Raw genomic sequence first — 15447 nt, 5'->3', positions numbered from 1 at the left:
GAGAACAGAGGAAATTCTCAAAGTAGAACTTGGGAATGATCTCAGTCCTCATCTTCCTTCCCTCTCTGTGTACAAGAAAAATAAATTATGCAAGCTCAACTTCTTAAAATGTTGCTATACCTTAGAAAATATACAGAAGGGGCTGCAGCTGTTTATGTGATGGCTGGCCCCATGGTTATAAGCTCAGAATTTTTTTCTCCTTGTCTGTTGCTGATGTCAATACAGGAAAGACCTCACTTGGCTAAATGGATGATCTTCCACTTGCAACACTTAGTGTCTGATTGTAATATGTCATTTAACTGATAGCACCTAAGGCAAAAAAGTGCATGCAGAACTAATGAATGGAAATTCTTTCTTTGTATTATCCGAGTCTCATTCATTTTTATTGTATTTAGGAATGGCTGCCTTTTCACGAGTTGGTGTCTTCTTATTTTCTGCCTCTTCTGGGGGACTTCCTTCTGAAGAAATAACTTTTTCCAAACTCCTGAAGCAGAAAGGTTATGCAACAGCTCTAATAGGTAAAATTGCAGATGTGCAGCACTGTTTTCTTTCATTTCAACGAAAAGAACATTAGCTTCCCATATAGGCTTTTAAGGGCCTGCATTAAGCTTTTCTCTCCCACAGCATAATGAATTTATTTTTCTGCAACAAAGCTGAGCACATTCCCATGCCTGTGTGAAACACTAGTCAGGTAAGTATGTCTAATTCACTTGTGTAGTTATAGTCTCATTTTGCAAGGTACTGAAGAAACATGATGAACAAACTGAAAATTAGTCAAGCTCTTGAAAAATTTTCAGTATAAATAGGAGTTAGATTACATCAGAGAGACAATGTGTGTTGATCACACAAGTCAGTGCTGTGGTTGTTTTAATTTCACCAGTGTTTAAATACTCACAAAGTAAATAACACTGTACCTGGGCTACCATCTTAGTCATCAGACAGAAATGGATGTTTCTAGGAAAATTTTCATATTATTTGGTAGATATTTCATATGAAAATATATTTCTCTCTCATTATGAAGATAGTTCAGACAGCTGATTGCAGCATAAATATCCAGTGATGGGCAAAAGAAATCATACTAGGTTAATATTAAGTAGAATTGGAAATAATGTCATAAAAGTATAACATTAAAGTTTTCTGAATTTTTTTTTCTTAATTTGGCCACTGCTTATATTTTAGAAGAATCTTGAGAAGTTCAACTTGTATTATTGTATTATATAATGTGTTTCTTTACTGGAATTGCCAGGGAATAGTTGTGCAGAGAACATCATACTGGAATATTACTAAATTAAATTAGATGAAGGATGCACGCAATTTGTTTTTTAAATGAAACAGAAACTTGCAATTTTGCGAGTAAAAACCAGGCTGTTTAGCAAGGCTAACAATTCACGGCACTGATCAAAAAACATCTGTATTATGTAGATAAACCAGTGTCAGCGTTCTAACTAAAAATCCTACTTAGCTATACCCCAGTCTTATGAAGAATAAAATACCATGATATCCTGAAAGAATGAAAGTAGAAAACCAGAAATTCTTATCAGAAATTTATTTAATGTAGGTGTATTTGAACCATAGCACAAAAAAGCCATTCATAATTTGTCATGTTCTTTGTGGACTTGATTTCTATTTCTCCATATTCAGTTAAAGACTGGGTTTTTTCCTGTTTGTAACAAGCACAGTAATACAACTCATTTTCTGGAGCTGACCCAGTTAATGTTCTTTTTTTAACTACTTTTGCTGCAACATGACAGCTTGCCACTTAGATCTCCAGAAGTTCTCTCCATGATGCTTAATGAACAATTCTTCCAAGTGGCCTGAGTGATAGCTATAAGACCATAAAATGTAATATTACCATATCCTTAGAGTATAATGAAGGTTTCTAAAAATCAAGAAGTGCATTAAAATTAGGGATAAAGCATATGTAAATGACAGAAAGAAAAATTATGTAGATTTGAAGATTAGATTGGCAATCTAGTTTGAAGACTGATTCACAACCAGTACATTTTCTGCTTTTGCTGGTGTTCTTACCACATCATATTGGTCTAGGTCGGGGAGTCTTTGCTTGGTTCAATTTAACTCAGCAGTTCCCAAAGAATTAATTGTCAAATCCTGCACCAATGATGGATTGGCATAAGGGTAATTTGAAGCCTTTCTGATCCTCAAGCCTGTAGTGTCATTTCTATCTTTTTTGTCAATCTCCTCTCTCAGGACATTATTTTTCTTCCCTGGGTGCATTTTTGTTTCCTTTTTTTTTTTCCCTGAAAAATTGATTTCTTTTGTTTGATATGTCCCAAATATATTTTATCTATTAATCTACTTTATAGATATACTTTTCTACCTCATTGTTTTCCCCTGTGACATAAAGAAGGTGACAACCCATAGATCTGTCACAAAAGTACACAATCAGATCTGCAACAAAATGAAGTTCTATCAAAAAAACCAGATGCATAGAATACGTAGAAAATTTCACCAGCGGGAAGAAATGCTGATGTTTTGTTGGAAGTAGCTATTCATAATGCAAAAATTTCCCTTAAATTTGATAGATAGTATTTTAACGACTGCTATACTCAATTACAGTTGAGTAAAGGTTAATTTTTCCTCATTGTTGCTCTCCAGTGTGTTGTCCAGCAGCCAGAGAAGTTTAAAATCCACCTATGTAGCTTATCTCCAAAGCTAAAATACTAATTGATAGCTGGGACTTATTTCTTTCAGAATTAAGTATTATAATTGTTTGAGCATCACAGTAGTAAAGTGTCTGAGATTGACTGAGTCTATAGAGTGGAGATATTACAACAGTTATTTTTAAAACAGCCTAAAATCTGTCCATGTTAATACCATATGCACATATACTTTTTGTAAATTTTGCTATGTACTATATTTTCTAAGAATTAAACAGTAAAATATTTCTGTTTGCATCTTGCTCCACATCTTGTATCTTGTCTTTTACCTGAAAAGCAAAAAATCATTCAAAAAGAACTATGTCATTATATAAAAATCAGTCTTTGTACCAAAACCACTTTGCTCCCTTTTCCACAATCTGAGGGAAAAATACTGGGGAAACATGGATTTCTGTAGTGTCCTCAGGATTCTTCATTTTGAAAAATGGACTTTCAAGTGAAATTTATTGGCTAAATAGGGCTTGCCTCTCACTTCCACTTGCCTTTCATTGCATTGCTTTCGCTCTGCAGAAGTCTTAATTGTGGCTGATGGAGATGGAAAAAAGCCTAGGTCTCAAATTATTACAGTACTCATAATTTACAATTAACAGCATAAATTTCACTCAAAAGCTTGGTAGAATCTGTTGAAATGCTTATGACGCTTGTGTGAAGTGTCCATTCTATGAAGCATCACTTGGCAAAGAGATGAGAGCATTTTGCATTGCTCTCAGATTCAGAAGGGCCCCAGAATCTAAAGCACATTACAGTAATCTGTTCAAGCACTAGCTCAAGGCAGGGGTTATTGTCACAAGGAGTGAAACAAAACATGTATTGTGGACCCAGCCATCACATGCTTTTTCAGAGTAGTGCAGGATCTATCAAAACCTTCTATCTCCCCAGCCATTTGAGAATGGCAGTTGTGTCATTCTCTCACAAGTCCCGATATAATTTGAGCTGGGGCTTCTGTTGCTTTTCCTGCTAACTTGGTCTCTGCTTTGGCTTAAGTTGCTTCTCAACAAATATTTTTCTGAGGCCCAAGTTTGTCTTGACATTGAACAATTTGTTGTGCTTGCTAAAGAAGCCCTTTCGATAAAAATAGAACTTATCTTTCCCCCTGCTCTAATTTGTTATTGCAAGGTTTTTCTATCCTGGATTGTAGTTGAGATCCAGTTAAAAAATCCACTACATAAGTGACCTTGAAGGTATACTTAATTTGTTTGAGTTTCTTTTTCATATTTTCTTACTGAATTATAGGTGCTTTGAGATTAACATGTAAGAGCAAAAAAAAATAAAATTGAAGCCTGAAGAACATTTATGTTCCTGATTATAAGCCTCTACCTTTAAATCACTTATCTAACTTGATGACAGTAGTTTCATTCTCACTCTGGCTTTATGATTATTCCATTAAGACACTCATTCAAACATAAGAGAAAAATTGAAGCATTTCTTTTCAAAAATCTGCATCTTTGGGTGCTGGAAATGAAAATCAGAGTTCCACCCTTACCTAGCACTTTATAGTACCATTATAACTTCTGAAATTTCAGTACAATAGTGCTGCTTGTTTTTTTAATTGACCACAATAATTTTTACTGGACCATGTCAAAAATAATGACCAGAACCATTCTGTTCAGAATACCACCAGCAGAATACCTCCTCAGGTGAGAGGGCATCTGACAGAGAAAAGTTCTGAATGGAATGAGAAAGGTGTAAAGGCATTCATTTCACTGGCAGACCTGAAAGTGTTTTACACCTGCTTTGATGATATACAAAAGTTATTTTTAACTTAAGACCATCAGGAGATATATGAGGGCAACTGGACTCAACTGAGCACTCAGATTCAACATTTTGAGCTTTTTCTCCACCTTTGCTGACAGACAAACTTTGGCATATGACATTCTCATCCTGTTGATGACATTCTCATCCATTCTCAGTTCTGTTATTTGTGGAAGAGAAATAAGAACACCTAGCTAATTTGCTAAATTTTTTAAAAGCAGAACTGATCACCATGTTCACCTTCTTTGGTACTGCACTACCTGCATTTGTCACAGCCAAATGAAAAAGTGCAGGATGAATATGCTGTTCTGGAGACCCAGGAGGAGGTGTTCAGGACCGTTTGACTCTCATATAGATGTGTTAAAGCTGGGATGGTTTGAAAAAGGGGAAAACTTTGTATATGCTTTTTTTCTGTTTTGCATTTACTGCCATTAGTATTCTGAATTCTCTGAAACAAATATTTCACATTTCTTTGGGGTAACTTTTGAGAATGAAGACTTACTGGGTTTGTAGATTTTCTTGTTTATTATTTTGCAATCATAACACCTGAATTATGCTGGTCATGTTTAGGTGTTTGATTCAGAAAAATAAATAAAGTTTGTCCCAGCAGTATATAATGTCATCTGTTTTGTCAAGGTCAGCATGCTTTTTAAAATATTCAGCACATTTTCTTGCTGAGAGCAAAGGCATAGCTCTATCCATAATCCATCTCAATAAGCTTAACTGAATTTGAATTTTTTTATAATTATGCATTTTGATTCAAATAACAGCTACCAATTAGGTCTGTTGTGCTAAGCAATGCATAAGCATGTGGTAAGAGGTTGTAGCTGAGTCATAGAATGAATTATCTAGATACTTATCATAATCAGCATGAATATAGATTATATTAGTATAATGCAAATCAGGCTCAGTGGTTTCTGATGTCAGACAGTGTCCAACATAATTGCAGAATTAGAGTGATTTCCTAGTCGTACAAAATGCTGTGAGACATAGTATTTGACAGTAATTTACTTGTTTCTGTTGTTTTTTATTTATATCTATGAAATATATAAATACAAAATAATTGGCCTTACTATATATATATATGTGTATCTTGAGGGATATTGGCAATTTCAGAGATTTTGCAATCATTTAAATAATAAATGCTTTAATAATTTTCCTATTCTTGCTTTATTTTCTATTTGTTACTGTTTTCTTATTCTTTGTCTTTTTTTTTACTAGTCAAATTACTTGCCCGAAAAGCTTCAGAAAAGATATTTTGTACTTCCATATTTGTTCTTCCTCTTCAATCAGTAGCTGCTACAAAACAGTATTTTCCTATGACAACTACACATGCTTAATTTCCAAAGTTAGCTGTCAGGACTCTGTTGCTATTCAATGACCTGCTAGCCCACTCAGAATTTAATTGTCTTCAGCAGCAGCCATGTTAAGCTATTTCTAATTGAGATGAAGAGGGAGACATGAAAAAAAAATCTTTGATGGAGGCATAAAGAAAGTTTAAATAGAAAATAGGGATCCACACAGTAAATTCTGGGAGCAGGGGGATATCAGTCAGATAGTGATGTTTTCATGTTTGAAGTAATGAAAATTAAAAGCAAGTTTGATGATTTAACTACAAAAATACTCCCTGTCCTTCTCTCTTTTTAGGAAAGTGGCATCTTGGGATGAACTGTGAAAGCAGTAATGACTTCTGTCACCACCCCCTCAGTCATGGATTTGATTACTTTTATGGCCTTCCCGTGACCAATTTTAGAGACTGCAAACCCGGCCAAGGCAGTGTATTTTTAAAAGGAGTTCAGAAAGGCCTTGTCATCCCAATCCAAATCACTGGAATCGCCCTCATGTCTTTGGTAGTAGTGCAGTACACTGGTCTTCTCAAAGTACCCTTCCAAGCATTGGGTTACTTCTTGTTAATAATCACAATTTCACTTGTGGTTTTGATTTTTTTCTTCTATCATTTTCGACAACTAAACTGCTTTTTAATGAGGGACCATCAGATTATCCAGCAGCCACTGTCCTATGAGAACCTTACTCAGAGGCTGACAAAAGAAGCCATGCAGTTTATTGAAAGGTAGGTTTCTAAGTGTTTCGTAAGTTAACATTGGCATCTCATAATGACAGTGCTTCTGAAAATAAGCTGGTGGGCACAAGGAATATGTCATTATATATGATTGTAATTTTTTTTCCCTTTAAAAGATGACTGAAGTTAATCTTATTGATAAGAATGACTGTTTGGTTTCCTCCTATCAGGTATGTTAATTATTTCTCCATAAAAAGGGAAACGTTTTATTCTTAAGAATTTTGTGTTACTTGAAGTATGAAAAATCTTCTGTGGTGTGACTTAAATCTGTGAAAGCACAATGCAGAGTCATAATTCATTACTTTTCTGGAATGGATGTTCTTCATCATTGAGTTGATGCATCCATTAAAATGCATTCAAATGGCTAATTTTTTAAGATACTGGCATTTTAGATTACTCCACTTTTATAACAGTAATTTTGAAAAGATTTGATTTTCAGAAATCAGGGTGCTAGCTTCTACACCTGGGACAGAATAACCCCAGGCACCAGGACAGGCTGCTGGTGGACAGCCATCTGTCCATGAGCCAGCAGTGTGTCCTGGGGGCTAAGAAGGCAAGTGGGATTCTGGGGTGCATTAGGGAGAGCATTGCCAGCAGGGAGGTGATCCTGCCCCTCTGCTCAGCCCTGGTGATGCCACATCTGAAATGTTGTGTCCAGCTCTGGGATCCTGAGGACAAGAGAGATGCAGAGCTCCTGGAGCAGGTCCAGCAGAGAGCAATAAAGTTGATTAAGGGACTGAAGCATCTCTCTTATGAGGAAAAGCTGAGATATCTGGGCCTGTTCAGCCTCAAGAAGAGACAACTGAGAGAAAACCTTGTCACTGTACATAAGTATTTGCAGGGAAGTGTCAAGAAAACAGAGCCAGGCTCTGCTCAGTAGTGCCAAGCAATAGGACAAGAGGCAATGGGCAGAAACTGATGCACAGGAAGTTCCAGCTGAATATGAGTACAAACTTCTTTCCTGTGCAGGTGACAGTGCCCTGGAATAGTTAACCAGAGGGATTTTGTGGTCTCCCTCACTGGAGGTATTTAAGAGCTGTCTGGACATAATCCTGTACCATGTTCTCTTGGATGACCCTGAAGGAGGTTGGACCAGATGATCCTACTGTTGTCCCTTCCAACTTTATCCATTCTGTATTCTGTGATTCTTTGAAACAAATGAGTGTTTTGAAAACTGTTTTTAATAGCCATCACATTGGGCCACCTGAACATTGGGTTTACAAAACCCAAATTGTGGTTCATTTTTGCTGTTAGTTACTTTGCTGTATTTGTCATCAAAGGGCTCTTAATGGGATTAAGTGAAAAAAGTATACATTTGTATGTTCTAAAAAAGAAATAAATATATTTACAGAAAAAATATTTAATCAATTTAACTTCTGGAAAAAAATATGTGTATGTATTTTTCTCCACCTCTTTTGACACAATTTGCAGCATTTTAAAAAATACTAAAAATAAATCAAGGTAAAATCATATTCTAAGATATAGAATTACTATTATCCTGAATTTCTATTCTACATCCCTGAATTACTAGTCTTTAAAGTATGTAGCATAGTTTCTGTGAATACATGCAAATGGTGTCATTGCTGGATGAAAACACGTACCACGAATCTGCAGCTAAATTTCGTAGACTTAATGAATGTACAGTACAGCGGCTTCTAACTGTTAGCAAGAAAAAATATTTATCTAAAATCTTGATCTCATACTGCAATTTTTTATAATTTCCATCCTTATGAATATTTGATGTGGCCATTTCTACACATTATACTGAAAAAATGTTTTTTATAACAAATTTCCTTAAATGAGTAAGTCTTTCCAACAATCAACATTTTCATAAGTATTTATAAATTAACTAAACCATCTTTATTTCCTCTTGGTGATAGGGATAGTTATAAAGATGCCTTCTCAGATTGTAACTAATTTAATGGTGAAGTACTTTGTTATTACAAACACACGACCAAACATGTTTGAAAATTGTTGAGAGATTACATGCTTAGTGACCAAGCGTTTGGTGATTTCAAAAGACTCTGAAGTACATTAACTATATATTGGTATATTCTTCCACTATTTACAAGTATATAAAATGCCTGTAGTGATATTGTTTTGGGTATCTATGAATGTTTCACTAAATTCAATGCCATGACAATAAAATGGTTGTCTCAAAGTAGGTGAGTTCAAGATGGAAATCAATGGTAGAAAGCTAGTTACTCTTTTAACTGTATTAATATGTGTAATGTGCACAGTGTTACCATGTAGTTGTGTTGTTTTTTGACCCCAGTGTTTAGAGCTGACAAAATAATGTATAATCTAAGTCAGCATAGCTTTTTTGACCCAGCTAGAGGTAAGTGGCTTTACATCATTTAGCTACTTGGCCCCAAATGTCAGTGTAGTTTTCAGACAACACTGATGTTAAATTGCAGTCAAGGTTAATAACACATATTCATAATTTACAACAAACTTTGTTACAGGAGTGCTGCAATTACAGTGAGAATTATAACCCAGACTCTTCATAGTCAGTGTTATATTAGAGAATATCCAAACATGTTAAAGTATTGAGAAGCAATTAGAGCATTTGAGCAATCTTAACTGTGCCCTTTAATGAATGCACATGCAAAGTATATGACCGTAAACCTTACTCCTGGGGATATGACTAATTGAATTAATATTCACTGAACTGATCTGCCCCATGTAGTACTGTGAGCAACAAAACCAATATTTGCTTTGACACACTAGTTCTGACATGATAGAGTTCATACCTATTAACTCCAGAGCACCAGTAGACCATTGCTTTTATGACTAATCCACTGAACTTTGGCCATTTGTAGGTGAATGGCCGCTAAGAGATAACCAGGTTGCAGAAGTGAAGGGCCACAAGGTTTTTCAAAGTCACAGTGCATAACAGCATTCTTGTCATTCCAGTTCTTTCAGCCCTTTAGCCATATGTTTGAACACTGAATTTGTCACACAGTCTCCTTTTCTTTAGCTGACACGTTAAGCAGCAAACTCAGTCATGTACACTGTTAATCCTAGTCTACAATTATACCTGAGTGCAAACAATCCGGAAGTTAAAGAATTCAAGCTTTCACCTTACCTGGGTCTGAATACAGATTTCATCATCAAACTAAAACTCCTCAGGTATCATGTGTCTTTTAGTTGGTTAAATAACTATACAATAAATATGTGATGAAGCTCCAATCTTCACCAGCACTGATATTTCCTATAAAGCTTTGTTAATGCTATATTTATATGCAATGTATATGAATATATATTAATTTTTCCATGTTTTATCTATATAAGTTTATTTGCCTATTGCCTCTAGAAGTTTATTACCTCTAGAAGTTCTTCAGAGTTCAGATGATGGGCTTCCAGACATTCTCTTTTCTAGCTGTTTCTCAGTAATTTTCAGTTTTGTGACTTATATAAACATCTAATCCTTCAGAAGGAATAGGCAAAGAAGGAGAGGCTATGGGGTAGACCTTTGTGTTAAGGAGTGTTTTGATTATCCAAAGCTTAATGATGGTAATGATAAGTTTGAGTGTTTATGGGTAAGAATCAGGAGATAGGCCAACAAGGTAGATACCAAGGTTGGAGTATGTCATGAACCACCCAGACAGGATGAAGAGGAAGACAAAATATTCTGTAAGCAGCTGGGAGAAGTCTCACAGTTCCTGGCCTTTGTTCATGTGGGGGACTTCAGCTTACCAGAGATGGAAATGCAGTGCAGTGGACAGGAAACTGTTTAAGTGGTTCTCGGGGTGTATGGAAGACAACTTCTTGACATAGCTGATGAGTGAACCAGCCTGGGGAGGAGCCCTGCTGGACCTGCTCTCTGTGAACAGAGAAAGACTGGTGGGTGCTGTGGTGGCTGGAGGCTGTTTGGGCACAGAGACCACAAAATGAGAGTTTGTGATAGGGAGAGGGAGTCTCCTCTCCTCCGCAAAATAAGGAGAGGGGTCTTCCAGAGCTACTACCTCAGACTGCTGGATGGCCGATTTTGGCCTGTGATTCTATATAATCATTAGAATTTGTATTTTTAAAGTCTTATAATGTCTCCAAAGTGTACAGCTATGTGCTGTTGTGCTTACTTTGGTCTGGTTTTTGGAAAGGTGTTATTGTATTTTACCTTCCTTAGTCCTGTGCATGCATATTACAATTTTTGTTTGTTCTTTAATAGTCTGAAAGAGAGCAAATACAAAATTCAATGCCCAAAAACAGCACTGAAGAAGAATGTAAGCAATTACAAGTGTCAGATCTGGTGTGTGAAAACAGGTAGTAGTTTAGTTGCTTACCCTAATTGTAAGGGGGCAGGTCAGCTCTGTGTATGTTAATTCTAATTGCTTTTTCCTGAGAAGAAGTGTGTTTACATGTCGTAAACCTGACAGAATCCTCTCTTGGTATTACAATGTATTTGAAAGTCAAATGGATGCTACTTATTTCATGTTAAATTCAATGTGGTTGTCACTCATACATCTTCAGCATGCCTTTCAATGACCAGCTGCACAGAAAATCCAATGTTGCAATATGCCAGGTTCTGTTTTCTAGCATATCAGAAATTAACAACACAAAAATACCACTCTGTGACACAGAATACCTCTCTGAGAAATTTCTATACCTGATCACAAGTAATAATAATAATATTTTTTTAAAAGTCTAATGAAATCTAGTTTCTGGAAAACAGTATTTAAATGCTATCATGATTATATTTAGAAGCTGTGGTGAAGGTGGATTTGGAGAATCTTCTTGCCTAGTTTTACTAGTCATAGATTGCATAAGCGTAATGTTCAAAATTTTATAACAGTGAATAAATTATAAATTTTCTCTTTATTTATTCTATTTTAGTCCCTGAAACACTGTTGCAACACCTGTTATCTACTGTAGCAGACTGTGGTTTAGGGTTTTTCCACATATCACTAGGTCGTAAGATCAAGCAGTTGTCATGTTGTACTGAAGTTACAGTTCTCAAATCCAATGTTTTTATGAATCCTACAAGAATATTCCTTATAGTTTACAGCAAAATATAAATTATAGAGAAGAATTTGTGTATCTCCGTATACATATAATGTATATGTGCACGTATATTAAAAAAATGTAATAACTTATAAGCTGTAGCAACTCTACTGGATCTTCATGCCTTTTCTCTCAGACCTCTGATTATGCCTTTTGAACAAGAAGGTAACAGGAAGAAGGTGTGGGTTCATATAGGGCTTTACCAAATCTTTAGATCATTTAAGAATGATTAGGATCCTCACTAGTTCTGCAATGAGTGGCAGACTGGTCAATGGAACACTTCTAAAACAGAAGTAGATCTCTATACTGGACTCCAAAGCTTTGTGGATGAGAGGGTTTAGTAATGAGTTTAATTTGTACTAGAAGATATTTTTTTTTAATCCATGCTTACAAAAATTCTTTAGGAGAGGGAGAAAAAGGGTTATCTAGAAAGGAAATAAAAACATATATGTGAATTGTTACCTTAAGTATTTAAAGGAAGCAATGAAGGCATGAAATTGGAAAAGTAGAAGCATCTTGTCTATTGGCAAAGAAGAATTATATCAAAAAATACAAATACAGTGGTAACAAATTCTATTTTTAATATTTACTAGGAGGAGTCAGATTTTCTATATATTTACATTTTCCCCCCTCTCTTTGTTACATTTTCAACACCTTTCATGGTTCTTATAAGTTATCCTCCAGTGGTCTGCAGTTCTCTTTCTGATTTTGAAAAAAAAATGAAAATATGACATCTGTGTTTGAAGGTGTGTATTTCAAAAGACAGGACAGAAACATTCATTCATAAATTCATTCAGACTAACAAGAATTTTAGCACAGTTAGCAGTCAGAACAAAACAAAATCCAGCATGTAGAACAGTCCTGCTTCAGTATAACTAAGCCAAAATTTAGCTTTTCCTCCTTCAGGAACAAGAAGATTTAATGAAGTTCATTCATCCAGTGCTATCACAAAGAGCAGTGTCTTACTGGTGATCTAATCTGGAAGTAGAGGAGGCATCCATGGGGAATAAGCACTAATTAATTTATGCACTAGGGGGATACTGAATAAGAACTTTTTTAGTAAAAGGAAAATTACTGGAAAGGAAATGCTATGTTTCTATCTGCCTGTGTTGACACAGTGTTTCTTCACCTAGAGTACTGCAACTAGGTGTGAGGTGCTCAGCGCAGGAAAGATGTGGACCTCTTACAGTGGGTCCAGAGGAGGATCAAGATGATCAATGGGATGAAACTCCTTTCTTATGAGGACAGGCTGAAAAAGCTGAAGTTGTTCAGCATGGAGAAGAGAAGGCTCGAGAAAGACCTCACTGCAGCCTTCCAGTACCTTGAGGAGGCTTTTAAAAGGAGGGAGAGGGAATTTTTGTAAGGACAGATAGTGACAGGTGATAGTTTTAAACTGAAAGGGGGCAGGTTTAGATTAGGTGTTATGAAGAAATTTATTACTCCAAGGGCTGTGAAGTACTGGAACAGGTAGAGCAGTTGCAGATGCCCCGTCCCTGGAAGTGTTCAAGAATTACCTGCTGGTCATGCTGGTTTTGTTGAGGCTCTGGATACAGTTGGCTTTATGGGCTGCAAGCACATATTTTGCCAGCTAATATGGAGCTTCTTGTCAACCAACACCCCCAAGTCCTTCTCAGATCTGCTCCCAATCCATTCTTCATCCAGCCTGCATTTGTGCTTTGGATTGACATGACACAGGTGCAGGCCTTTGCACCTGGCCTTGTTGAAATTCATTAAATTCTCATGGACCAAACTCCTGAGCATGTCCAGGCACCTCTGGGTGTTCCTTCTCTGCCTTGTGTCAACTGTGGCACTTAACTGCACAGAAAAGCAAATAATTGCCCAAGGAGTTTTCAAAGCAGCAAGCATTTAGAGCAGTTTTGCAGGAAAAAAGTTAAAAGACTTGTGTTTGAAACACAAAGTCAGATTAGTTTTAATTGCTCTGTCACACACTTTACAGCTGTTTTTTACAGCTCAAGTCTGAGCTGAATCCTTGAATAGTATAAAGGCACCTTACCATAAAAAAGAAGAACCCAGTACTTTGGAATGTGGACGAGTCAACAGCAATATGATACCTTAAGATGTTTTCAAGATCCATTAAAAACACCCTGAAGAATATCTTATGTCAGATGTATGTAATCTCTCTAGCTACTCAATAAATTGAAAAAACTGTGTGACTCATGTAATGATAAAGAATCTCAAATCTTTTGAAAAGGAGATTCTCTATGTTGGGCTGTGTAAAAGATAGTGGAAATGCATTTTTGAAAGAGCTGTTTTTTGAAGTGGTTCAGGAGTTAAGCTGTTATTGTCAAATTTCTCTCCCGCCTACTAACTGGTATTGTCATTCCATTTTCAAGGTCAGAGTAAAGGTATTTAGTCATGATTCTCCTCAAAGTGTTTTGGCAGGAGATAAATAGCTGCCTCTGATCTTCTATAGAGTATTAATAGGTGAGACACTTTTCCACTCAACAGCAAGCTGTCAGTCAAAAGCTGTCAATTTTAGTTGGAAAAAAGAGAATGATGTAGTGCCCTTCCATATCAGTCATTGATTTGATGACTCTTCATGAAAGTTAGATCTTTCTAAGTTGAACAAACAAAATAAACTTGAATTATTATGTCTTGAATATAACATTTGTAATGGAAGCTATTGATACTTTTAGCAAAGCAAGTAGGCAGTTATGAGAATACAGTGTCTCTATGGCATTAGAACAAGGTAGTTTGCGTGAAAACTAAATATAGCCTGCAGTGTTAAAAGTACAAAATAATTTTTTGTGATGTTTTACCCTAGAATTTGTATATTAATGTCAATTCAGTGAACCGTGTTTAAGGAAAAAATCTACAATAATCCCAGGCATTAAAAAATGCAAGTTTAAAAAAAAAAAATCATCTGCCTTGCAGTAAAGTTCTCTAGTGGCAGGTCAGTATTACATTTATTTATATATTAAATAAGTAACTTTTAAGTATATGTCTTTTTTTTACATCAATTGATGACATTTTCAGCCTTTTTAATTGATTCAGGGATCTCTTGTTATTTGTTGTTAAAATTGTGAAAATTTCTCACATATATGACCTTTCAGATAACAACAAACAACTTAGTAGAAAGTGTATCTTTTATGAAAAACATGTCTTAAATTTTTTGGATCAGTACTTTATATTAAAAAGTAATACAGTATTGATGCACAAATGTTCATAAGAGAATTAAAATATTTTTATTAATTTTCCACATGAAGGATGTTGTTTTTCTTCTGGGTTTCCTAAAAAATGAGAATTTTTTAATGAAGAAAAAGTCCCCATCAGAAACACACTCATCAAGTGAGTAATATGGATAAAAATTTCCCATTCTGTTTTTACTACTGCATATGCCAGTAGAAAAAAAGTTTAACCATGCAACTTGGGAAAAAACAGATTCAACCAAGGAGAGGGAGAAAAATGAATCATGAATATATTAGATTAAACTTAATTATTTTTCTTCAAGAGGAAAGTATTGATATCAGATTAATATCTTCTACTAAAAAACTTTGTTTTCAAGTTCTAAATGTTAGGATTTTTTTGTTAAAGAAGTGTTTTTTATGATCATGTCTGTCTTGGGGCTCCCCTCTTTAAAGGGTGGATGAACCAACTGCTTGAGGAAACACATGGTCTCCATTTGATGTTGATGTGAATCACAGGTATTATCCACCACAGTTTGGTGAAGGAAAATATGGTAAACTAAAAGTAGTCTGCAATTAGCTGGGTGCGTTAAGGTGAGATCCAGACAAGTATTGTGGGTAGTGCTTTTGTGGTTCAGCTGATATTTACAATATATGTAATGTACTGCAAGTGCTGTTAGAGCATATAGCAGTAAATTTGGCTAGTATGGCACAATTTTAAGTAAAGTAGTATAAATAATGCATAAGGAGAAGTACTTGTTTGAGCTGTGCTTTCACAGCCTGCTGG

At 35.6% G+C, this 15447-nt stretch overlaps 1 protein-coding gene across 5 annotated transcripts in view; it reads left to right on the top strand.

Annotated features, from left to right (window-relative positions):
- Positions 1 to 15447, top strand: part of STS (steroid sulfatase) — a 110155-nt gene that overhangs the window by 28856 nt on the left and 65852 nt on the right. For all 5 annotated transcript variants that reach the window (XM_068180110.1, XM_068180111.1, XM_068180112.1 and 2 more), the window contains 2 exons: positions 396 to 518; positions 6078 to 6501. In XM_068180110.1, the coding sequence (XP_068036211.1) occupies positions 396 to 518; positions 6078 to 6501 (547 nt within the window). The remainder of the gene's footprint in view (positions 1 to 395; positions 519 to 6077; positions 6502 to 15447) is intronic.

This window comes from Anomalospiza imberbis, chromosome 2 (assembly GCF_031753505.1).
Source record: "Anomalospiza imberbis isolate Cuckoo-Finch-1a 21T00152 chromosome 2, ASM3175350v1, whole genome shotgun sequence".
Classification (NCBI taxonomy): domain Eukaryota; kingdom Metazoa; phylum Chordata; class Aves; order Passeriformes; family Viduidae; genus Anomalospiza; species Anomalospiza imberbis.
This window is presented reverse-complemented; position numbering and strand designations above follow the sequence as displayed.